The sequence below is a fragment of the Grus americana genome, chromosome 2 (assembly GCF_028858705.1).
Source record: "Grus americana isolate bGruAme1 chromosome 2, bGruAme1.mat, whole genome shotgun sequence".
Classification (NCBI taxonomy): domain Eukaryota; kingdom Metazoa; phylum Chordata; class Aves; order Gruiformes; family Gruidae; genus Grus; species Grus americana.
Genome location: NC_072853.1, coordinates 103,272,743 through 103,298,731, shown reverse-complemented (window position 1 = coordinate 103,298,731; position 25,989 = coordinate 103,272,743). Strand labels below are relative to the sequence as shown.

Here is a 25,989-nt window from a genome sequence, read left to right as displayed (position 1 = left end):
ATATGCATACATGGAAGGTATCTTAAAAGCAAACAAATAAAACACTTACCCCCAAAGCTGGCAATCTTTGCGTGCAACTGACAGCAACCTTCAGTTTCCAGTCTGTTTCTCCATCGAGCTGGTCAGTTCGAATGAAACATGAACCTTGAAGTTTTAAAGAAACATCAAACTTCTTTTTTATCTCAAAAATTCAGTTTGGTTTAAAAAAAATTAGAAAAAAGAAAATAAAGCAATTTACAAACATTTCTAAATAAACGTGCTACCTATTCCAAAATATGAATCCTTTTATATCTGTACACTTTCTTCCAGAAGTGCTCCAGATATCACACAATAGCACAATTTTTCTGATAAAATTAACAATACGCCTATTTATGAACAGGGGAATCCTTTTTTACACATTTCTTAATAGTTTCTAAACCATTTTCCACATGTTATCAGAGATTCAACTTCAGTGGCTGAAGTTGAAACAGGTTTAATATTTTTTCTTTTTAGAATTGTGTCACTTCTACACTTCCAATACAATAATCAACTAATGCCTGTGATTTTTGTCTCTTTGCAGGTATGACATCACATGAAGTTCCCCTGCTTATTGTCTCCTAGCTTCTTTGAAAAAAAATGTTAAAATAAATCCTTGACATGGATACCATTCAAAACAACATGAGTTCCAATGTACTATACTTAAATAATTTTGAATCATCTGTAATTGCCAAGGGTCCAAGGCTACAGAAACGTGTCAATACACGCAGAGTATTTAAGACACAAGGGAAGCTCAAGATACAGGCTTATACATATTGAAGAGAATCAGTATACCTTACAGACAGAAGACCAGTATTCAAGAAACAAAACCGCGATCAGTGCAGAGCCTCCCCCCGCCCCAATAACTAGTTAGATAGATATCATCAAGTCTGGAGTATTACATAGGTTATTAAGGTAAGCTTCAAAAAAGACTGCACACGAACACTGGAATATATTAAAAACATACACAATTAGCTACAATTTCCATCTAGTGTGAAGCCTTTAAAAAAAGTGGTAAAATTTTAGCAATACTCCTCACAATTGCTACACTAAAGAAACCTTAAATATTTCTGAAGTAATAATTAAAACTTCCATGGTGCTACAGCCTAACAACTGTATACACTATTGTTACTGTGTGCTATGGCTGTGAAATAAAAACAGATTTTTCTAGTTATTTGTAAATTTTAAACAATCTGTATAGACATACATGCATATATACTCTTAATTTCTTCTATGTTTCAACCAATCCAATAAAAAAACCTAAGTAGTTTCATCACTAGAAGTGATATGGTAGCAATTAAACTGAAGGAAACACTGGCAAATGAGTTTAATCCAGGTTTGAGTCTTCTTACACAGACAAGACAACAATGTGCTACAAGCATTGAATCTAGTAGGCAATACATCAAGAAAGGGTATCTACCAGCAAACACAAAATTGAGATATAGGCCACATGGACCCTGATGTAAGTAAAATCTAACAGAACCCAATGTTTTATTCATCAAGGCCTGTAAATTAAGCATTTCAATGAGCTAACGGTCTGAAAGGACTTGCTTGAGAGAGAAGCCACCTGAAATGATATCTGACTAGAAGGTAGCATTTTTACACAACAGTCTTGTAAGAGGCTTACAAGCCTTCATGTAACAGCTGTATTTATATTAAGTGCACAGTAAGTAAACAAATCTTTAAATGTTAATATAATCAGCTCTCAGAACACATTATCACAACTTAATTTCACCCAAAGTTCAGCGCTGCAAGCTGCAAAGCTGTATCTAACGTTCTTGAAAAGCTGATTTTAAATTCCTAACAGGATTCTTTACAGATTTTCTTCTAAAAATAAAATACTATAACACACTTTTTGAAGAGTCCAGTGACATAAGTTGCATTATAATTAAGGGTGAGGTACGTAGGAACACCTAGAAATACCATGGTTTCGCCACGCTTTCTATCCACGGCATAGATGAGCATACTTTCCATCATACTTTTCCTGTACAAGATGTTTCATGGTTCTCTTTACCCTTCCTGTCAATGGTTGCTCTCTTCCATCAATTTCATTTAGAATTATACTATAGATCAATGCAGTGCAAGACCAGTGTGGCTCCTGTGAATGGTTGACTGCACATATATTCATTTAATAGAGCTCACACTATGACATGTATTGGCCAGCTGCATTTCCTCTCCACTTCAGCAGTTAATTTCATCAATAACTTATCTCATAGTCTGTTTCCCTTTTATCCAGAGAAAGGGACTGCTTTCTGCCAAGTCAGCTTTCTATAGTGATCACAACAGCAAAACTGAAACAATACAGTCCTCTTCTCTACCTCAAATACTGCAGCAGATGTGACTCAGTAATTTTCATTGGAGATACTGATTTTAAACCTGGCTTAATTAAGCTATAAACATGAGAGATTAAACATGTAATTACAACATATAAAAACAACTCTTCAACACTACCAAGCCCTTGAAACTGTAAAAAACTAAATATTCCCCACTCTGTATCGCATGGAAGTCACATGTACTTTACCTTTGGAAGGTATTTGAGTCAGCAATACATAAAACTTCTAAAAATCAAAGTCTTCTGAAAAAATGGCTATTGTAACTGCTCCATTTTCAAATGCCTGGAAGCACTGTCCCCTTCCTCCCCCAAGCAAAAAAAAAAAAAATCATAAAAAAAAAGAGTAGTAAAAAAAATTGTGTTATGTACTTTAACAGAATGATTTAGGTCAGTGTTAAAAATCTCTTTACATTTCTAACCTGAATATGACTTGCCAGGAAAAAAAATCATCTATATGAACATCAGGAATTGCTATTCCCTCTGAAATTAGTGGGAAGTCTTGAACCTGACAAGCTGACAATTATTAAATTTTTTTTTATTTTTTTTAAGTTCTGTGCTGATTAAAGGAAAAATCATGAAGTATTTTAAATAGTTACCAAAGCATAGCTGTCTACAAGAAAAAAAAAAAAAAGAAGAAATTCCACACTGAAGGGAAGAAGGTTTTGTAAGGCTACATATAAAGGAGAATGAATAAAATTAAACTTTTTACTTTATAGAGTGAGGGCACTCAGATACTAATTTCCCATAACAATACACATTTATTCAAGATTAGCAGACAAAGTTGAACATTGTGAACGTCTGACATTTTTGTCTTTGTAGTGAACATTTTGGAATGATCTGAATTAGAATTTAAGGGTTGACAAGGAAATTACACTGGGTTTAAGGAGTTTAATCATTTATCAAAAGCAGTGCAAACTTCACATGACTGCATTTAAACTAGTTTACAAGTATGGAATATTCATTTAGCCTAAACAGTTGAAGACAGGCATAAATTAATTTAGAGCATGTCCATGCAAGGTGCTGTCCAAGTGCAACTAAACTGATTTTAGAAACCATTTCAATTGAAATCTGAGAAAACTGTATGCTTAGGGAAGTCCTAGAACTACAATTCAATTGTTTGTCTTTTAGCAAAAGGTCAACTATGGGACCTGTCCAGAATTTACCGTAAGATTGTTTTTCTGTGGAAAAGCAGCACCTGCAATGCAAAGAATGAAAACCATTTGAAGAACATGATGTAACTATGTAACTTTAAAATATAAGGATACATTACTAATTATTAACAGACTTCTTGTTTATGGTTATTTGAGATACTATGGATAAAAACCCCACCTTTTTTAAAAAGCTATTTTGTGTGCAAATAAAATGTTGAACAAAAATAACGTTTATTTTGGTAGATTTTATGGCATTTTGAAACAGAGATACAAAAGATCATATATGAAGGCACTAATTTAGGGCCATGATATGCCTGGCAAACAGAGTACTGTGCTCAATACAGAGTAAGCAGGAAGAACCCTACTTACTGTGTGCTGGACTTAAGGCTTTATTCAGAACATACAAGCAAGACGTACATGTCAAATGCTTCTGGGAATGGTTTACACTTACATGTGCATCTGTGACCTCTTTTGTGGGCCTGCCTAGTCCAGAAATCCTGAAGAAAGAGGTCCTGAACAAAAATTTTCAAACTAAATACAGACTGTGCTTGGAATATACTGGTCATATTTTAGCCTTAAACTTAAGAAAAAGTGAGGAAAAAGAAAAAGAGTAGAGAAAAAATCCCCCTCTAAACCAGAAGGGGAAGCTTCTTAATGAAGTAAAAACCAATTATATCATAAACCTTAATACTATGCATCATCATCAGATAGCCAAATCTTGTATTTTTTAATACTACCAAACTTGCTATTCATATTTTATGCGTTGATTTTTTTATGCGCAGAGATCTTTAATTTCCTGAAGTTACAGTAATGTACATAAACTTGTGCTACCACCGAGCACTGAAATTTTATTTTTATATACACACTACTGAGTATTAATTACAGTTTTTAATAGAGGCTTCTGAAAATAACCTATTACTTGGGATGTTACATATTTTCTTAAATATATTCTAGCTTACAGGGCTTTTAAAGTAAGTCACTTGGAAGAGAAAAATTGTTGTGTATTAATTAAATTATTTATTCCTATTTTACTTGGAAATGATGTTGTTTCTGATAAGGAGAAATTATCCACCTTTCTGTTTAAAACAATTAGCTTGATATTCAGCCTGTTTACCAAGTAGTTTCTAAAGAAAGTGTAGTTAACACAAGAAACCCCAAATAGCAGTATTGACAGACTAAGAGCAATCTATTTTGCAAAAGGAAAATATTTTAAAGTATTTTATATAAAATTGCATCACCCAATTTTCATGCAAGGCTATGATGAAGAAACCACAACAACAACAAAGATCTGAATTGCATCAAGATTTAGTGTTTGCAATAACTGTGGAAAGAAAATCGCAAGTACCCTCGAGAAGTTGGTTTAGTTTGCTGCAGAAACAAAACTGAGTCATTTGTAGCATCTTCTACTACATACATTCCTGTGTATTACATACGCTGTTCTTTCAGAGATGTTTTAGACAAAGGCTCTTTAGTAGGAGACTGCAACAGAACATTTCTTAGTAGCCTAAAAGTGTCCTGCAATAATCAGACAAAAGCAAAATATCCTACCAGTTATAAAAGTATGGCCTCATTGCTTTGTTAGGCAATAATACTCTTGAATAATCCAAGACTAGATAATTGAATCCAGATACTTCAAAATGCATGCATCAACTCATGGAAATTCCCTGTAAACCAGATTCTGAAAGTGGCAAGGAAAAATTTAGGTAGAGGAGCATCATGAAAAGACAGAGCTTCCTCCCTGCTTCCTTCTTGATCATGAAGTCTACTGGCTTTGTTTTTACAAAGAGAAGGTGGGAAAGTACGCTAATACTCAAAGCACTTGCTTTCCAGGACTGGCCAGGTTTCTTGACTAATTGCGACATGAGAAATTAAGATGTTTTCTTGCTGTAAGAAACTAAACTATCCCACTTACCCTGTATCCAGAACTTAATTTTCATTTCCTCACTCCTAGTTCCCAGCCTGGAAGAAGGATCTGAGAAAGAAGCTTTAAGTCATGAGATGAGACGGAAGAGAGAATTCTGAATTCAGGGTGGAAAAAGCCTGAGGAATAAGTTATTCTGACTAGCATTGAAAAATGAATGACAAATCATTATAAAAATACTTCCACACTTCACTTTTTCTGCTCTTGCTTTGAGCAATCACAGCAGATCTTGTCTTCAACTACACCTATTTAATCAGCATTTCACAAGGGAATTTTTTTTTAAATTTCCATTTTTAGATTTCACAAGTACATTCAAATCCTTTCCACAGAGCCTTAAGAGTCAACCCACACACTGTATGTGTTACAAATGTCAGTACACACAGTAAAGAATAGTATATAAGAAGCCAATCAACAACACAAGTTCTGAAAATTCTGTTTTAATTTTCTCTTGGAGAACACTAAAGTTAACAGATTTCTTGCAATTTTTTTGCCAAATATCAGCAAGCTTAAAAAAAAGAGACTTGCCAATAAGCACTAACAAGAACTTAATAGGTATAATTCAAATACGCTAGAGCACACATTTTAATGTTATACTGTGCTGAAGATGCATCAGAGGGAAGCAACTATAATTTAGTTGTATATAGCAGATATGTAGGAATATATGTATTTTACAAGTGTATTAAAGAACAAGCACCTCAGTTTTGAAAAGGTATTGTCTTGTCTGCATAAATGCAGGGTTGAATTCCACACTCCGATACAGATATATCACTGAAAAACAACCATAGTGTGTGAACTTAAATCAGTCTTAAAAACCCATAAACTTAAACTATATTTAGTTTTTATAATGTCTAACTGATAAGAATGCATGTCAGTTATTCTCAAACAGAGATAATACTAAACCACCACTACACGTCTGGGTTCTTTTCAGTCAAATCTAAATAAATAAAATTATGTCTGCCTTCTCTCTCTTGAGCTGTATCCAATGAATTTTTTACAAATGAGAACAACAGCTACAACTAATGCCTTTCGAGCCTCAGCAAAACTGAATTATTAAATCTGTCTGCCTATATCCTATTACAGCCTACTTATGAATACTTGATTTTATTTTGTATAATTGACAACAGTTGTCAGGAAAGGAAGGTTTTAACAGCAATCAAATTAAGATCAACTGGTATAAGTGTCACATTGAAGAGCCTACATCAAGTGTTGATGAATTAATTGATGGGTCACTAGGAAACAGGGCACATGGAACTGTGGTGTCATAAACAGCTATATATTGTTTGGTAATACTACCAGCCTTCCTGCTTTAAGTCAAAAGCATTGAAAGAGATGGGTTACTAGAATATACCCAACATAAGAAAAATGGACTTTGACTTTGCACACCTAACACCAAATCATTTATTAACCACTTAATTTTTAAATCATTTATATTACTTAAGTGACCATGTGCATGAAAATTTTAAACTGATGACAAGATGAACAGCAGCACCAAGATGACGTGTTGGAGTACAGAGTTTCATTTACCACTATAACAAGCAGCTTTCAATTATGATAGTTTCTAAGGAGGAAAAAAGCCCAAGACACCTGAAATATCCCAAACATTTAAGCTACAATGCCATCACATAGGATGCAATCGAAAAATGTAGTGGCATTTATACAAGACTGATTAAATTAGTTTTAAAGCATTAATTTCTCTTAAGACCATGAAAGAACTGTGTGTACTTGAGATATTTGATCTGAATTAAGAAACCGATGAAGCAATTGATTAATTGGCATTTAAGCCATCAGTCACTGGATCCATCAACAGATTCATTTACATTCTAAACAATAAGCTGATGGTCTTATAGGATACCATGTATTAATACACAGTCAATATGATACCCCCAAACTCATCACAGTTCCTTATTGACAAGCACACAGATGCTTTTAATCCAAGCTTGATCACACTGCATCTTTTTTGAATTGCTATATTGATTCAGTACACTTTAGGAATTTTTATCTCTACTTTTATTAAAAACATTATGGAATTCTCTTAGATATAGCAAATATGTTCCAAGTAAAAAAAAAAAAAAAAAAAGAGAGGGCATCTACATTCATATTCACATTCTCAAATTTTAACTTACTGATTATTTTGAGATATACAGATGGATACTCAAAAGCATTAATTTATCTTTTCCATTTAATAGGATTTGATGCACCACTTCATTATTCTTTTGATGTATACTAGTAATCTCTGTTTGGAGAAACTCAGCAATACAGAAAAAAGATAATATGAATTATTTATGTCTTCAGTTTAATGGCTAAATCAAAACCTCTGCCATACAGAATGCTTAGAACACTGAAAAAGTTCTTGCTTTTCAAATCAAAAAAAGGTGGAGGCCAGAATATCACTTTATAATGGTATGAAAACTGGTACTATACTTGGCACATGTCAACTTTACCATTACATTTTATACAATCACCGGAATATTTTTCACTGACACTACTCCCTATTTGTATATTTGCTTAGTCTGCTATTCTAGTTGTTTTTAACATTTAGAACTGGAATAAGCTATGGTGATCTGTCCCATGAATGATCCAAGAATCTTGAGAATATTTTCAGCCTTGTTTATTAATTTATAAATCATTTTTTCCTCACATCTTCAACATATTAGTCATATTTACCACGTATGTTAGTATTAGAAATGCATTTCTCAACAAGCACTAGATGGTACATCTTCCTTCAGATAAATGAAGGATGAAAATATTTTCCAGAAGTGATCGTAACACAATAGGAGAAAAACCCTACGTAGTGTAACCTACTACAGCAAGCTAATTTCACTGGGATTACAGACTACTTTGATATAAAATATGCTGCACATCTGGATAGGTAAAAGAGATGAAACTGAACCTTTTGCAACCAGAGAGGTTACAGTCCTTTAACACAAAGGTGGCTCCACTGCAAGCCATTTTAAGACCCCCACTAAACCAGTAAAATTGTCTAACAGATTCTATTCCTTAAGTGCTGTTCCATAAACACCATCCATTTTGATATCTTATTATTTGAATCATTATTCTAAGCACTGAGTTCGGCTGTCATTTTCCATTTATCCATCCTTAACACACAGTGCTCACTTGGCTCTCACAGGAAAACGTTCTGGTTTACAATTGGAAAGTTGGTTCTTATTTAAAACATATTATGAGAATTATTCCAAGTGCAAGTACTGCATGTTTGCTTAAAGATTCAATATGATCCTTCTTACAATGTACAGTCAGATTAGTTATACAGGACAATCATTAAATTGCTGCCTATCATAACAGAAATGGAATCAGGAATTTGGACTTTTTACTAGCTTTCTTCTTTTTTGGCTTAAATTTCAGTAGAAAAATCAAAATCAATTCAATCCATTTTCTGATCCTAATGCAAAGCACACAGTAGTATCAATGCCACAAGGGAAGGTTCAAAACATTCAAAATATTTTAAGGATGTTGACTAAACAGGCTCCCTGATTTGAGAGCTCTGACAGTACAAAAGAACTCGCTCTCCCCATCGACCTCCCTAATGCACATATGTATTTCTAAAGACTAGTAATACAAAAAATACATAGATATACACCTCAAGGAAGAGCACTTGTAACTGACTCAAGGAGCATTTTCTTCCTCGATGAAAGCAGAGCTCACAAGCAGAGAAGGTTGAGAACAGGGCATGGCCAAATATACCAGAATCTACTGAAAGCACATTTAGTCTTGAAGATTTTAGCAGTAGCAATAGCAATCAAATTGAAGGACATACCATTAACTAAATTAGGAGGAGCTGGAATCAAAGCCTTGGTATCTCATAAAGCTTAAACACAGAAAAGTGCAAGTCAAAGGAGTTGACAAAGCCATCAGATTACAATAGGCACATGAAAAACAAGAGTATAAATCTTTGGTTAAAAATTTAACAGGGAAAAGCATACTCTCCTTTACCAAACAGAAGCCTGGGAAGAAGCAACAGACCCAGCTGCAAAGATTTATCACTGGACATCATTACAGCAAAAAGCAGAGGATTTTTGTTTTTTTCCAATTTCTTTTTACTTGACAGAGGAAGGCTCTGTAAAGCAACATGGACACCTGCAATCAGAACCGGATCTGAAGAAGTTACATGTTTGAGCTAAATTTCATTTACCCTTCATATGCACTAAGGGCAATGACAGTGTGGCAACATGGGCCGTAGCACTCATATGGAGAACTTGGTCCCCCCCTCAACTGCTTACTCCTTTACAAAGCAGGTTACATTAGGGTTTCTGGGAAGGGAGCTGCTAGACTAAGGTAGTTCAAGTCTACACAAGCTTCCATCCCAGCTCCAGCCAGGCACACACCTCAATCCTCATATGACAGTCAGAATCAGATTAACATGTGCAAGCCATTCTTCCCTTATGAATACATTGATTTCAGGATGATTTCTACATTTTAACTGAGATAACTTGCCTAGTAAAGCCTTCAGGTAAGAAAAGGAAAACAACCCCAACAAAACAACAAAATTAAACAATATAACAGAAGAAAAAGGTGACAGTATCTTTAAAAAACCATAATGCATGGCATGAATTTTATGAACAGATACTTTACAGGAAACAAACTGCTTCTATGCAAGGAATTCTTGAACCTAAGTTCTGTAAGAGTAATTTCTTTCTCTTATTTTCAAAGCCTTCGACAACACATCCACAGTCTATAAGTTATAAATATACATATAGTTTGTTTGCCTAACTCACCCTGCCTCTGAGATCTGCTTTAACGATTATCACCTTCAGCTTTTCTAAGCTGTTTCCCAAAACTGGGGGAATCATTTGGGATTTCAAGATATTCAGACTGCCACTCCAGCCAAGCCACCAAATGCCCTGAAATTCTGTGGAAATGCATTTTCACTGGAGAGTGGGAACAGGCAAATTTATGCCTAACACAATACACAGCTTCCTTACAGATGAACTTTTTCAACTCTTACTAGTCTTTTTTAATACAAAAATAAATAAATAGCAAAATATTTCTTTGTTACTGCTTATTTTGCTGCAAATCTAATGAAACACATGCATTGTGCTAGTCACCCAAGTATGCACAGAAAATAATTAGGAAATGAAATATATGATAATGTCTTCTAATAAAATTTTGCTGTGTAATTTTACATCAATAATATAGAGTAATACTATTAGGACCTTAATGCCTGCTGAGACTACCTCCTTCCACTACATAACACTCATACTATCTGACTATACCTTAAACAAGTAGCTGATCACATAGAATCAGTATTACTCAGTGGCTTAAAGTAGATACCAAAACATTTCAAGCCTGAGTTAAATCAAATGTTAAAAATGGAATAGGAACTGAAGTATAGAAACAGATTAAAGTAGTTTGGACAGATTGTTGGCAGCTACTCGTGCCCTGAAGATAAACTTTTATCTGGCCGTATGTGCAAAACTTAACTCTAGTCATTTATCATTCTCTATAGCAATAGATTTTCAAAGCATTTTAGTTCCCAGACAGGTAGGTTTTATAATGCTTGGTTTCTAAACATAATAGAAAATTCCAGAATGTGTGACAAATGCAACTCCTTCAGCCTTATTATTCTGCAGTAGTTGGTTTTATAAAGAGATAAAAAGCAACATCAGTCGTGCAACTGAATTCCAAACTGACATTTTTTCCTCTGCTTTGATTTTCAAATACCTGAAGTTCCAGAACAGGCTGGGGCCCAAAGTTGTTTGCAGAAAACTTATTCCTAACTGTCCAGAATAAATAGGTACTACTTGCATCACCTTTACTATATTTTTACTTGCAGTGAGTTTGGGGTTTTGCATTAAGATACAAATGTTCTAATACTTGCATTTTCAGATCTACAAAACTAGACCTTTTCAACTAGTAAAACATACTTGCCAGCACAATGCTCTCTTTCTGTGGGGAAATGCTTAAGAAATTCATCAAAGTAACTATTTTCTTTAATTATGGGACTTTGTTTGAGAAGGCAGACTCTGGAGTAAGCCTTTACTAGTTTACTCAGAGCTCCTTCCAACTGCAAATCATGCTATATCAATGATGACTTAGCCTGTACTTGCATTGCATATTTTATGTCAGTAAAATGGTTAAAATTTAAAAAAAACCTGATGACAATTGAGGCAGTTATATTGCTACAGAAATGAATTGCTACAAAGCCTCAAAAGAAAAAAGATTTTTCTGTTTTATTGCCATGTAATTATTTTAACAACAATGGTATGAATAAAACAAGAATCCTGAAAACTCTTAACTACAAATTTTAATACAAGTGAGATTATATTTTTCAGAATTATAACAAAGAAAGCAAATATGTTTGTGACTACTAATTTATGCCTGAGTAAATGTATCTTTTTTAAAGAGTTTCCTAACTAAATTCAAGAAACTGATCTTTGCAATGGGGGATGTCCAGAAGGACCTCAACAGGCTGGAGAAATAGGCTGACAAGAACCAGAAATGGTGCAAAATGCTGCACCTGGCAAGGAACCACCCCACACACCCATATATGCTGGGGGCCACCCAGCTGGAAAGCAGCTTGGCAGAAAAGGACCTGGCGGTCCTGGCAGACACCAAGTTTACCATGAGCCAGCAAAGGCGGCTATCGGTATCCTGGGCTGCGTTAGGCAATGTATTGCCAGCAGGCTGAGGGAGGTGATCCTTCATCTCTGCTCAGCACTGGTGAGGCTACACCTGGAGTCCTGTATCCAGTTCTGGGCTCCCCAGTACAAGAGTGATATGGGCACACTAAAGAAAGTCCAGCAGAGGGCCATGAAGATGACGGTCTGGACCATCTCACGTATGAGAAAAGTCTGAGAGAGTTGGAACTGGTCAGCCTGGAGAAGACAAGGCTGAGGGAGGATCCTATTAATGTATATAAATACGTGAAGGGAAGGTGCAAAAAGGATGTAGCCAGGCTCTTTTCACTGGTGCCTAGTGACAGGACCAGAGGCAGTGGGCGCAAACTGAAGCACAGGAGGTTCCCTCTGAACATAAGGAAACAAGAATTATTATTTTTTGTGAGGATAACCAAGCACTGGCACAGTTTGCTCAGAAAGGCTGTGGAATTTCCCTCCTTGGAAATACTCAAATGCTGTCTGGACATGGTGCTGGGCAACCAGATCTAGGTGGCCCTACTTGAGCAGGTTGGACCAGATGGTATTTGGAGATCCCTTCCAACCTCAACCATGCTACGATTCAGAGATACCATCTAAAGTACTCACACAGTAAGACCAAAACAATGTAATGCATGCCTGAAAAATACCAGATACAACAACTGTGCAACTGACACTACCTTGCAAGAAATTAAAGGTTCTTCACAATCAAAGGATTGTCAGAATTTGTAAATGACTTCCCATTTCCCTACTGCTTCCAATGCACAGCTGTAGTGGTAGACATACAGTATTTTGGAATGTCCACACCAGTAAATTACTGTATACTGGATTTAAAGACATACAATAACGAAATTGGCTTATGATGATGATTTGTGCATGACAGCGTGCTTGACAGCAGTGGAACTGATCAGTCAGTGGGAGTTACTCTCTCTAGAGTATCACCTCTAACAATATAAAAAAAAAATTTTGCCAATTTGGTAGCTGTTGAGAAGTCTACAGCAGCTGATGTATTAAAACGCATTTCTGGACCTTATTTTACTAGACTTCTACCTTTACAGTTTTTACAAACTTTTACAAGTTTGTCAGAAGAGGAATATTTTAATACAGTACTCTGTCTCTTGGGAAAACTACTTTTTTCCCAGAAGCAGTTGTTGTTACTTTACATAGAATCAAGTGTCTACCAAAAATTCTAACTCTGTGCAAAAGATAGATGTACAAGATTCAAATACCATGGTCAGGAAAGTTGAAGTAGACCAGTAAAAGCACTTCCACTTTACTCTTTGGAAGTTCAGTTTCTACCACAAAAGGCTGAAGAGAAAACCAACTCTACTTTTCATACCATCACAAAGCATTACCTGCAACAAGGGCAACCTCAGGAACAAAAAGAAGGGTTTAACCAAGATTAATCAATTCTTAGCCTCCTAAAAAACTACAAACAGAAAACAGTATCATAACAGTGTTGTGATTAGTCTGTCATAGGCCTAAATAGTTAGCAGTAGTACAGAATACAAACAATTCTTCATAGTCCTAGCATCTATGGACCATATCACAAGCCCAAAAGGTAGTTAACCCTTTGTTCTCCCAGCTGCAGAGCCTTTAGCCAATAGCCTGTTTAGCCCTATTTCTATGTACAATACTAATCTGGCATGCCATCTTTCTCCCAGTAAGTTTCAACCTGTGGCCAATTTCAACCAAGTATGACAGACAAAAGATCTCAAGGATATGAAGTTCTTTGAATTTTTGTGAAAAACGAGAGGATGAAAAAGCCACATAAACAAGAGAAAAGCCAAGCTGTTAGCTCCAGCAGTCATCTGTTCTAGGACCTAAACTGGTAGCAAAAAATCAACGTGCTTAGCTCAGAACCAGCCACTGCATATGCCATCTTTTGCCCCATGAATAATAACAATCTGAGGTTACTGGAGGTGGGCAAATGAAAAGTTTAAAGAAAAAAGAAAAAATAAGCTTCATTCTTTTTTGACACTGCAGCCCCCCTATCAAACGTGTGTTCCTCTCAGAATGTCACATTTGAAAATTAACGGAGCACCAATATTCCAGAGATACCAAGTCTTATAAAGACATGCACCAGATTTTCATGAAACACCAGTTTAGTTCATGTCAGAACACTTTTGTGTGTTAACATCGGAATATGTGACCTGGATCAGAAACCGGTCACTGAACCAAGGCACAGCCAAGGGACCTGCACAAGGCACAGCCAAGGTGGAGGACAAAGATTTTAGCTTAGAGAAGGAAAGAGTTTATCTTTGAAACTCTTCTTCTTTTACAAACATAGTATCTTTGATAACACTCCCATAATGATGAAGTCATTAACACCTGCTTCAGTTGGCAATTCCTGTGGACAATTATAAAGTTATACGATGATGTCTGGAATACCCTGTCTAGCTTTTGACCTATGATTGAGATGGCATATAGGCAAATAAAATGTAGAGAGCATGCCAAGCAATTAAAAAACCCAAAACCTGAAAACTATGTTAAAGGTGACTTAGGATCTAGCTTAATCTCAGTAAGGGGGCCTTCCATTGGTGTAACACATCTTACCTATATTTGCATAACAATTTTCCACTACGGTAATTGGTTGTTTCTGGCATGATGCCTGCTTATACACTAAATGAAAATAACCTTTAAACCATCATTTGCAGCCAGCTCAGCATGAATGTTTCCTTTAATCCGGTGGAAGGCTGATAAATGGGACAAATCTTCCAAATTGCTTGTCACCTCTGCCACATGTAATGAGCAAAACCAAAGTTCAGCCTTAACCTTCACCTCCTCCTTTTTTAAATATATATATTATTCCAGAGTTTTTTGCTCTTTTTTTTTTTTTTTTTCATTTTTATTTTGGAAGCCAGTGAAGATCTTGTGGAAACCCCTGTCATATAGGGAGCCTGACAGCAGCAAAGAATTCACATCTGAGGAGTGATTTCTACCTGCTCCATCCCCCAGGAAGTAATCCGAACTCTAAACTCACACAGCAATCTAAACAGCCATCTAGCTGCCTCCATTCATGAAAGAGGGGAATACTAATGTTACAGACTATGAAACATGGATGCAAAACAAAGACCCACCTACATTAGTCTTCAACTTTTAGAAAAGTCTGATTAAAAAAACAGGAATCTTAGATACATGTACACAATTAGCATCAAGTCATTATATCAGATTATATGAAGATATGATTCTAGCTAAAAGACAATGTAGCTGATAAAGTCAAAAAAAGACATCTAGTAAGAATTCAGTTTTATCAAAATGAGCTTGATTCCCTGAAATTCAGCTTCTACTATGTAGAGTTAGAAGTATCCTAAAAAACCGCAACATTTCTAAAAATTTGGGGAGTGGGTGGGAAGCAGAAGGGGAGGGGAAAAAAAGCACACGCCACTCATTTCTTCTGTAGTACCATACTGGCATGAAAAGAAGCCAGAATAGTTTTAGGCTGATCTTTGTAAACTACCCATCTATAACTCAAACAGCTTCTTTTTGACTGAAGATACAGGATATTGCAGTGCTGCAGATTAATATGTAGTATAAACATTGAAGTTGGAAGATAGTACTTTGCCCCAAAAGAAGCTTATAGGGTGGGGGTTGGATTTTAAGATTAGTTCAAACTCTTCTCTTTACTCTTTATAGATTTATAGTAACAAGTTATAGTTAAACTGTTTTATTGCACAGAAGATAAAATAAAATTACATATCGAACATAAAACCATGCAAAAGCTACTGTGTTTTACAAAGTACTTAAAGTGTCAACTATAAATTAAACCATAAATCAGTCAAAACTGCAACATCCAAGAAGAAACAATTACAGATGTAAGTGTTCATTCTTTAGTCAAAAAACAATTACTGCCATATGCTTGAAGTTCAGGGGATTTTATTTATTTTTGGAGGGGGTGGGAGGGTGTTTGTTTCTTTTGTTTTTAAAGAAGTGCAACACCAATATAACTAATTAACCTGTTGCATGCTTGTAGAAAATGCATTTTCAATGTTAAAAATCACATTCAATGTGTGTAGCAGAAGTGTATGTAAATTAGATCAGAATTCTGGAAAGATTTCACTCAATTTGCTCTTTACTCACTTTACACTATAATGAACATTTACATAGTAGATACACAACTCTTTCAAAGTGCTTACAATCTTTTTTATTATCAATTATGGAAAGTCATTGTTATAACACGATAAGCTTTTTAAATAAGTAGCTTTATTTTCTAGATAGCAAATTAAAGGAGCTTCTTACAGGAAAATTTTAATTATGGCATTCTAAGAAAGCTGACAAACAGTGAACACTGAAGTACACTTGATGAACTTTACTTTCAAAAATGTCTTTCTTCACACATTTCTGACATAGGGATTCACCTTGTTCCACTCCCCCATCTATATCTTGACAAAGAGATAGCTTAACTTATACTAACTGTAGTCCTTCAAGATTTACTGCTCATATATTCCAATCAAGACAGAGATATCCTGTGCAGATGCATTTCTGGCCTGTGTTATTCATGGACAACCATACCTGTGTCCCATCCTTCAACTAATAGTACTACAGGGAAGGGAGACTACGCAGTGTCTTATAACCTCACAAACAAACCAGGAATTTACAAATTAACAGAGAGGAAAACTTGCTGTAGTGCAGATATGCAAAATATATAATTTAAGATCTTGGTTTTTTGCAAGCTAGGCAACTGTCTCATCTTGTTCATTTATTCCAGCAGTGACAATGCATCCAATGTAAACTGCTGCAAGGATCCTAATTAAGGACAGCAAGCTAGCTGTCACCAAACAGTTCTTGATGCTCCTACAACAGCAAACACTGCACGATGTTACATATTGAGTTCCATGCACATTTCTACTGTGCACACATCACGTAAAGAAATTACAACTGATATACACCCATGCTGGAGTGGACGACGATTGCTTCCAAATGCCTAGATATGAAACATCTAATCCAATATAGCTAGTAAAGACTAGGAAAATTTTGGATCAACACACATTGACCTTTAACACTTACATGTTGCATGCAAGTGGCCCAGTTTAAAGTAATTATTCTACAGGTGCAGAAGTCCTCCTACTTTCTACTTTTCTAGGAGCTGTGAGTTCAGCTGAAACAGTTTTTGAGTCAGTAAGAAAAGATGACATTGTGAGCAGCCCAAAAAGAAACATTATCAATCCTTTTATAATCATGCTGGATCCAAGAGATTTGTCAAAAGCATTATGCATTTTAATAAAATGTAGTACTGTGAGAGGGTATAAAAAGAAAAGCCCATGTATCCTGAACCAAAGGGTGGCTAACCAAGATGGAGATTATATACAGACTATTAGGAAAGTTTGACAGTCCAGACCATTTATAGATGATCTAGTACATCTAATCAGCATTTGAAAGTCATTAGCAAGACACAGTAACAACTTCTTTTAGCAAAATATATAGCTCTAGTAGTGTCCTGTAGGCTATCAGAAATATTTTTGTCTTCTCTTGCAAGTGATCTCTGCAAATTTAGCCTTTTATCTGAAATATATGATAGAACTCCAGTGCCACCATGAAATACCAAGTGCCACTAATACAGGGTATACCAATATCACACCTATTAGCTTTGTGAAATTTAGTGCTGTCTGACAAATATCAGACAGTTCTTCGGGGCCTGAAGAGAAATGGTAATATTAAGGAGGGAAACCCATTTGAGTTATATTGGGGGTATCCAATAGTAATTCCTAAACTTTAATCAAAACAGCTATAATTTATAGGGTTCCTATAAAGGAGATATTTGTTTTCAAAGATTAAGAGTACTCCCCTATCACCATGTGAACAGAAATAGAGCTAACAAGCTGTTTTCTTTCTCTCACTCAAGAAATTTGTAGGGGTTTTTTTTTGACTGACAAAAAGGCAGTATTATTTCTAAGTAAAAAAATCCATTTTTTCAGGTTTTTAGATCACTAAGAGGTTCTCAAAAGTATTCTAACCACATTAGTAGGTTCAGATTTCAGTTCTTCTCAATTTAATAACTGAAGTACAAATCACATGACATTTAAATGTGTTGCAAGATAATGATTAGTTGTAAATCATTTAAAATACTGACAAGTCATATTAAATAAGTACAGTCTTTTAAAGTAGTCTTATTATTTGCTCTACCTAACATTATAACAATTCATAAAAATCACCTATTTAGAGGAGTATATCTATAACAGTTTCACATTCACAGTAAGATTTCTCCTGTTTTACAGTCCAAGCATACTGTATTTGTCACATATGGACCATCTCCCATTAATCTGATGAAGGGAGATCTCCTACCATCAATCTATTTGACCACTTCAAATTGGCCACAATGCACAATCTACAGTTTTGCCACAACCACAAACTTATCACGTAAGCAATCTGAATTATCAAAACATACCAGTTTTCTCTGATGTTCTGAGAAACACCATGTCAGATGGGATTCGTTGATTCTGAGGAGAGGGAAAAAAGTGTATGTTTTTAAGCAGGAAAAAAGTGAATTCCAATCAAATGTCCAGTAAGATCTATCACCAAAAGGTCACACTTGGATTGAAACTCAATTAAAATAGGATTTCTCACAGTACTTTACATTCAGCATTTGCAATTCAGAAATCAATATTTTCAAAAAATTATACAATAAGCAAACAATGACTAATCCTTTCAGATGCTCTTTATAAGTGAGTCATAAATACTTGAAGAACTACAACAGATTTACATTTTCTTGACTGAAAAGAGTAGTTCAAAAATATAAATATTTAATTGAATTATTTGTAAAAATAATTTCACTGAACAAAACTCTGATACTCAGTTAGCATATATAATAGAAAAACAGTGACATTTAAAACATCTGTCTTGCCACTCACAGTTGCAAACATTATGTATACCAAGTACCCTCCTCTCTCCCACCACACACAAACATACACAGAGGAAACAGCAAGTCAGGGAACAGCATTTTCCTGTTTCACAGATCCATAAACCTCTCCTTTACAAAGGCAAAACAGAATAGTATTTCTTCCTCAGTATTTAAGGCATAGAGCCATAGGCACAGTCAGATGCATCTGCATTCCCGTTCTGTCAGGTCTGTGCTTGGAAGAGAAATATCTGTATCAAATCACATTTTCAATTTTTTGTTGACCACAGAAAGGCCAATCTAAGCTTTCACAGATTAAACACAATGAACAACAATGCCCTCCCACACGCATGCTATCTGCTACATGACTACCCAAATCCTTAGCTCTCCCACCACTTGTTCACAAGGCATCTACCAGCACAGGGTTTAAGAATGAAAAACTGGGGAAAGTAAAAAATAACCAACATGTCCAAACGTGAAAGAGATACAGGATTGGAAAGGAAAAAAGCGACAGACTAAGCTGACAGCAACCAGAGTGAATGTTGGACAGAGCAATGAGAAAAGATTCTGTACTCAAGTGCCATTTCTTCCATCACAGTTTATGTCCAGTATGGCACACGCTGTACTGTTTGATACTGAAGCTAAACACAAAGATTAATTTGCACTTCATTTACAGACTACCTTTAACAATTAAGATATCTTGGTGGATTATTAGCAATGGCTTTACTAGTTTCATGCTAAAAAAAATACTTCTTAATATTCATTTCAGATTACTTAAGATTTAATGCACTAATACTTTTCACATAGAAAGTTCCTCCATCTGAGAATAAATTTCAGGCTTTCCTGTTATACTGCACTGATATTGCCTTGAAAGCTACTGCATACCTAAGGCTCATATTTTATTATTTTTAAGAGCGCAACTGTCTGAGTGAAAAAGAAAATAAATGTAGCTGACAAAGCCCACCACAGGGCATACATGAAACTCAAAGATTTCAGCCTTAAAAAACTTACGTTGAGTAAATTCGGTCAGGTAAGAAAAGCACGTTCAGTATATGAGCATTTCAAAACTGCACAATTATTCTCTATTTCACACTTCAATTATAATCAAACTGCAAAATTAATACAGCAGTAATAATTCAATTGCAGCTCTATTTTGCAAATAAACTACCAGCTATAGAAAACTGGTTAGTTATTTTATACAGAGGAAACAGCAATGAAGATGGGGTCAAGCTAACCTGAAAACTTCAAGACACTAAGCAATGGAACATCTCATGTACTGAACACAGTATACAGAATCACACCTGTAAATTTTGTAAGGGTAATCCTAGTCACAATACTTTGATTCATTGTATCAAAGGGGAAGATACTAATTCTATGGGAAACTATCAAAGAAAAACATAATGGGTTCAAAATTATTGTTACATAAAATTCAACTGCATTCAGCATGTAGCATCTCTGAACGTACTTATCCCAACAGGAACCTAGGCAATAGCCCAGACCACAGCATCAGCAAACACATTCAAAAACCTCCTAGAAGCAGCAACACAAACATAGAGTGTTTATGTTCATTTTAGTCAAGCCAGTCCTCCATCTCAACATTTAAGGACAAAACACTGCTATGAACATAAAGAAACCCAGCATTCTCAAACTGGTTTGATTTGAAATCAGACACGGTTTCTCGTTTTTAACCTTCCACCTTTCACTTTTTTGAAGGCAGCACTTCCCCTTCATCAGTGCATGTCAAAAGAAAAATCTTAGAAGTACTTACACTCACAGTCCCCTGCAATAAAACAGCTCAAAATACATCCATCAAGATAATTAAACAGTGCTTTGTGTGACACTTAGGGAGACCTTCAAAATACTATGCCTGACTATCCATAAAAATCAGTTCAGAGAGTGAACAACTTCACAACGTCTCACTCAGAGAATAAATGTGTATTTACACCAGACAACACTACTGAAGAAGCTGATGATTTTTCCCCATACATAAAGCTGTACTAACATTTGCTTTAGTTGTTGAGAAGCCACACTCATATAGCAATATTATTTCTGACCACAAAACACCCAGGATACTGTAGGCTAAATCTTCCATTACTCCAAAGAAACCTTCCTGAGATCAGCATGCAGCCACAACAGTGCCATTTGGAATAGTGTGACCTGAATAGATCTGACAGAGTTCTCTGCCAGATTCTGTGTTATATGGGCTCAGCTTTCAAAAGATGATGTAAACTCTCTAGAACTCTGGGAGGCAGGTACCTCTTGCCCACTCCCTGTAACATACTCTCAAGGACACCGATTCAGAAGTGGGGCTGGAAGCAACTGCAACTGCATTCTCTAGTGATGGGAAGTTCAATATAGAGGGGTCATGAAGGGCTAAAGATGGTACTATCTCAAGCAAACAAGATATTTGGAAAACAAGCCAGTTTGGAAACACTAGAAAATAGATACATGTTCTGGTTTACCTAGAAATCCTACACAGTTAGCAAAAAAACACCTCATACCTTAAAATTATGCATTTTCATGCATGCATACTTCCTCATTTGCTGCAATTCCCATTTATTTGTAAAAGCAGAGAGTTAAAAATTCATGTGCTTGTCTGTATGTCAAGAGTATTCACCTTGAAGAGGGTGCCCACCTGCAACTGCAGCTAGTACAACATTTTTTGGAATCTTACCTTGTAACAGAAAATAATTAAACATGTAGTAAAATTTATTATCCATCATGAGCCCAGATTCAACTGGGAATATCTCTTCAGATTTGGAAAAAACTCCAGTAAAAACGTTAACCTTAGTATACATTATTATGCACTTCTTAGAGGAAAGAAAGACAGAAGAGGAAGTGCAACTTCAAAATTAAATAAATCTTTCCTTAAATGACAATAACAATTAAACAGATATCCAGTCTCCATATAGATTAGCTATACATTTTTGCAGCTTCCCTCCCAGCTCTGACACAAATCCATTACACAAGTTTCAGGTTACTGGCTTCATGCCTACAAACTTCCAGTTACTTGTAAACAAGCTAAAACACTTGATCAACTCCCAAAAATTTTGCAAAAATAACAGTCAAATGACATACTACTGAATTAAACAGAAGTTCTAATAATCCAAGTGAGGTATCAGGTTTTTACAAATCATTACCAACTTACACAAAGAACACGTTGCACATTCAGTAAGTGAAACATTCATCTGGTACTTGCTATCCAAGATTCAAGTCTTTATGCCTCACAAAATTAGGCATCGTCATAGAGTATCTCAAGTTGGAATGGACCCATAAGGACCATCAAGTTCAGCTCCCTGTTCCTCACTGGACTACCTAAAACTAAACCATTTGACTAAGAGCATCGTTGAGATGCTCCTTGAACTCTGACAGTGCTATGACCACTGCCCTGGGGAGCCTGTTCCAGTGACTGACCTGTTCTCAGTGAAGAACCTTTTCCTAACATCCAACCTGTATTTCCCCTGATGCCGCTTCATTCTGCTTCCTCGTATCCTGTCGCTGGTCACCAGAGGGAGGAGATCAGCACCTCCCCCTCTGCTGCCCCCCCTTAAGGAAGTCATGGGCTGCAATCAGATTAGTCATGTGATCATTTTCACATTTTAATAGAAAAATGCATCTTGATTTTATGTCTTTTTAATGTCTTCTCTCTGCTTTTTTCTTTCCTGTAAAATAATGTAAGCTTTTCTGTATTAACATATCAGAATGTGTCCTTCCATGTAGGGAAGGCTAGAGACTGTCTTGTCTTTACTTTCTCCTTAGGAAAAACAAATAAACCCCACCAAAACAGTATTTAAGACTGACATCTCATTTTTCATCACATATTCCATATTTTGGAAATGGGCTGAAAGGTACTGCAGGAGTACTAGATACCAAAAAACATTGTCACTATTACTGCTGACACTGGAGAGCAAAGATCCTCCTGCAAAGCCATACCTAGTCACTATGAAAGAGCGACTACACAGAAACAGATGGCAAGTATGCTACAAAAATCTTTAAGACCTCATTATGGAGAAAATTAAGTTCTGTTGTACACTGTCACAGACAAACAGCAGCAATATGTCAATCATGTTAGCCCTCTCGTCATATTTATCAAAGTGGAACAAGTTAAAGTGACAACCCATACAACTTCGAGCATTCAGAAACCCATGAAGAAACTATGTAATCTCTATTACCATGGAAAAGGAGCCAGAAGTGTTTATTGATATATACTGAAATTTGAATATACAAGTCATAAAAATTAGTTGAATACATTGTTTTGCTTAAGTCTGGGCAGAATTAGAGCTCCAGCAAAGAAAGGCTTCCATTTCTGTCAGTGTTTGTCTATGCTGCAGACTTACAGATTCACTCCTAGAGATCTAACCTCAGCAAGACAAAAGGTAAGTCAACAAAAGGTAAGTACTCCCCCAGCTTCTGGGTTCCCACGGCTAACTCCGTGCCATCCAGGAATATTAGTCAGATTGGAAAACAGGAAAACCCACAAATACATCTATACTTCCCTGCAACACAGGCTACAACATTCACTTGAAAAATACCATTTCTAGTAGCTTTCAAATTACATTTTCATTTTTCTCATGTTATTACCATGAAATTATTTACCTAAGTTTCTCTGGCTCCCTAGTCAGTCTTCCAGTTCCCCTACAACTGCCCATAGCTACAGACCCTCACAATTTTGCATTTACGGTCCTTTCTTCTCCATTCAGGTAATGAACCATGTACTTTTCTCATTGACTAAAATATTCCTGCTTGCTTCTGAGTTATAAATGGAAGAGGCACTTCCCAGCTGTCTTCCTACACCTTGCATGCTCTGTAATACTGCATGCTAGCATTAACTGCAATCCTTACAAATACTGGATTAATTTCACTTCACACTTGAGATTAAGAAAAAAGGATTATGTCCCTTTACAGCTCCAAGAAAAGCTCTCAAAGTTTTAAGATAAACCATTGCTGTTCCACATGTTTTAAAACACTATTATGTGTTGTTATCATTAAACGTTATTAACTAAATGTGTTAAGTTTTATGTCCTCTTCACATTTCCAAAATGTATTCCAAACTGTCAATAAGATACAGTGCCTAAATTACATTATCTGAACTCATGAACTCATCCCTTCAATTGTCTTATTTAGGAACATTATGCACACCTGTGCTCCCATCAGAAACTAAAAATGTATCTTAACACAAGCCAAGGAGAACATCTATGAAGTAGTATGTCTCTGAGGCACGGGACCGTTTTTCAGCTAACACATAAAAATGTCTTTTAGCTTTTAAAAACAGGCAGTATTTTCTTCTATTCAGGCCTCCTCCTGCCCTAGTATTAGTGCATTACAATATTTTCAGTTGAAGTAAGATACTTCAACTAAAATGTTTTAAGCATATTCTAGTCACTTAAGAGCTGTTTTGACATTTATCAGGCCTATTTAAAAAAAAAAACAATAATCAGAGGATCTGCAAGGTTTAAATATAGCAAAGCCTTTCACTTAAGTTGTTAGTATTTGTGATGCAGTCACTGGTTAACATATGGATCTTCAACTCAAATGAGTCATTAATTTCACCACAGAAATGCTGTTGATGCATCTTCCAGTCAAATACAATGTTAACTTGTTCCTTTGCTATTAGAGTGAGCAATTGAATGTTTCACTCCCGACTGGTTCTTTGGCTTAGGCGTCATACTCTGAAATTGAAAACTGCTTGCTCCAACAAAATACACTTCTCAATAGAAACAGAAAATGTTTAATTTCATTAGTCCAAAGGCACCCCCAGCTAGGTCAAAAGGAAAAGAAGGTCTGCTGGAGCAGGAGGGAGCTTGAAGCTAAAATACAATATTCAAATAACTATATGCATCTTCCTGAGAAACCTGAGTAAAACCTTCATCAAAAAGAAAAGAACTCTACTCATTATTTCCCTAAATCCTTAAATGTTACTTTTTTTCATTAGAAACTGCAGGTACTCACAACATATGATCTGTAAACTGCTGCAAATAATGATGAAATAGATGCTAATGGCCTACTTCATACAAGACAGACTGATCTGCAAAGTAATTCCAGTTTTCCAAATTCTAGCATAATCCAGACTGATGGATTTCCACAAATTTCAGAGAAGGCAGATTATCTATGTTGCCACTGGACTCTTCCCTATACTCTGTAATAATTAATTCCAGATTTAGAGATTAAGAAGGCCCTAAAAAGTTTCCTAATAAAAATCAAAGCAAATATCTCATTCTCAGTCTCCTAGAAGATCTGGAATATGCATAAGTGAGCAGCTGCAAGCTGATTCCACCTGCACTTTAAGATAGCAAGGTATAAGGCAAAACAGATGTAAAGGCCAAACATATTAATGCTAATCCTGCCTATGCTAGTATATGCTGCTCACACAGGCCCAAAAAGTATCAGGTACATATAGCAGACAAAAGAAAGAAAAAAGCAAGAAATTGTATAAACTACATGAAAATAGATAAATTTTAAGCTGAGAGTAGCAAACCAAATGAGACTTGGGTGTATTGTTCTTTTCTTGGGCTACAGAAGAAACAGAAAGGGAGGAAACAGAAGTGTTCCAAAACAAACATAAGAGGGGTTTCTTACATACGGCTGAAAAAAGAAAATAATCCACTAACAATTTATGAGTTCTCCAAATTATCCAAGTAAAAGGAGAGGTGTTGACAAGTAAGAAAGCACAGAACATATCAGGAGGGCATATTTCCTGAAGAATTTTCCTTTATCAAAAGTAATTTACTTCACTGAATAGCAGAGCCACCAAGAAGTTTAGAAGAGTCTAGTCACTGACTAGGTTCCACTAAGGATTATGCTGTCAAACTGCATCTTCCAACACTTCAAACAAAGCTGTAGATACAAGCTTCAACTTGAGGTGCCTCCTTCCAGCATCTCCCTGGATTAGCTCTCTAATACAAAGTATGATGGGAATCACTTGCTGGCACACAGAAAGCGAGTTACCTTTCCAAAATGAACTTAATTTTCTTGTCAGAGGAAACTATTTTTACTTAAGTTGGCTTTCAAGGTCATAATAATTTCTTAGTACCTCAGAAAACCAAATGAAATAAGCAACATTGTCTTTATTGTAATACTAACATAGAGGGGAAAAAGTTCACAGCTCTCACTCACTGTTTGCAATGAAA

At 35.7% G+C, this 25,989-nt stretch overlaps 1 protein-coding gene across 2 annotated transcripts in view; it reads right to left on the bottom strand.

Annotated features, from left to right (window-relative positions):
- The window catches only part of ATP9B (ATPase phospholipid transporting 9B (putative)), a 183,029-nt gene that overhangs the window by 109,073 nt on the left and 47,967 nt on the right, over nucleotides 1-25,989 (bottom strand). For both annotated transcript variants that reach the window (XM_054814848.1, XM_054814849.1), the window contains exons 7-8: nucleotides 18,413-18,464; nucleotides 50-144 (exon numbers count right to left, since the gene is read on the bottom strand). In XM_054814848.1, coding sequence (XP_054670823.1) covers nucleotides 50-144; nucleotides 18,413-18,464 — 147 coding nt within the window. The remainder of the gene's footprint in view (nucleotides 1-49; nucleotides 145-18,412; nucleotides 18,465-25,989) is intronic.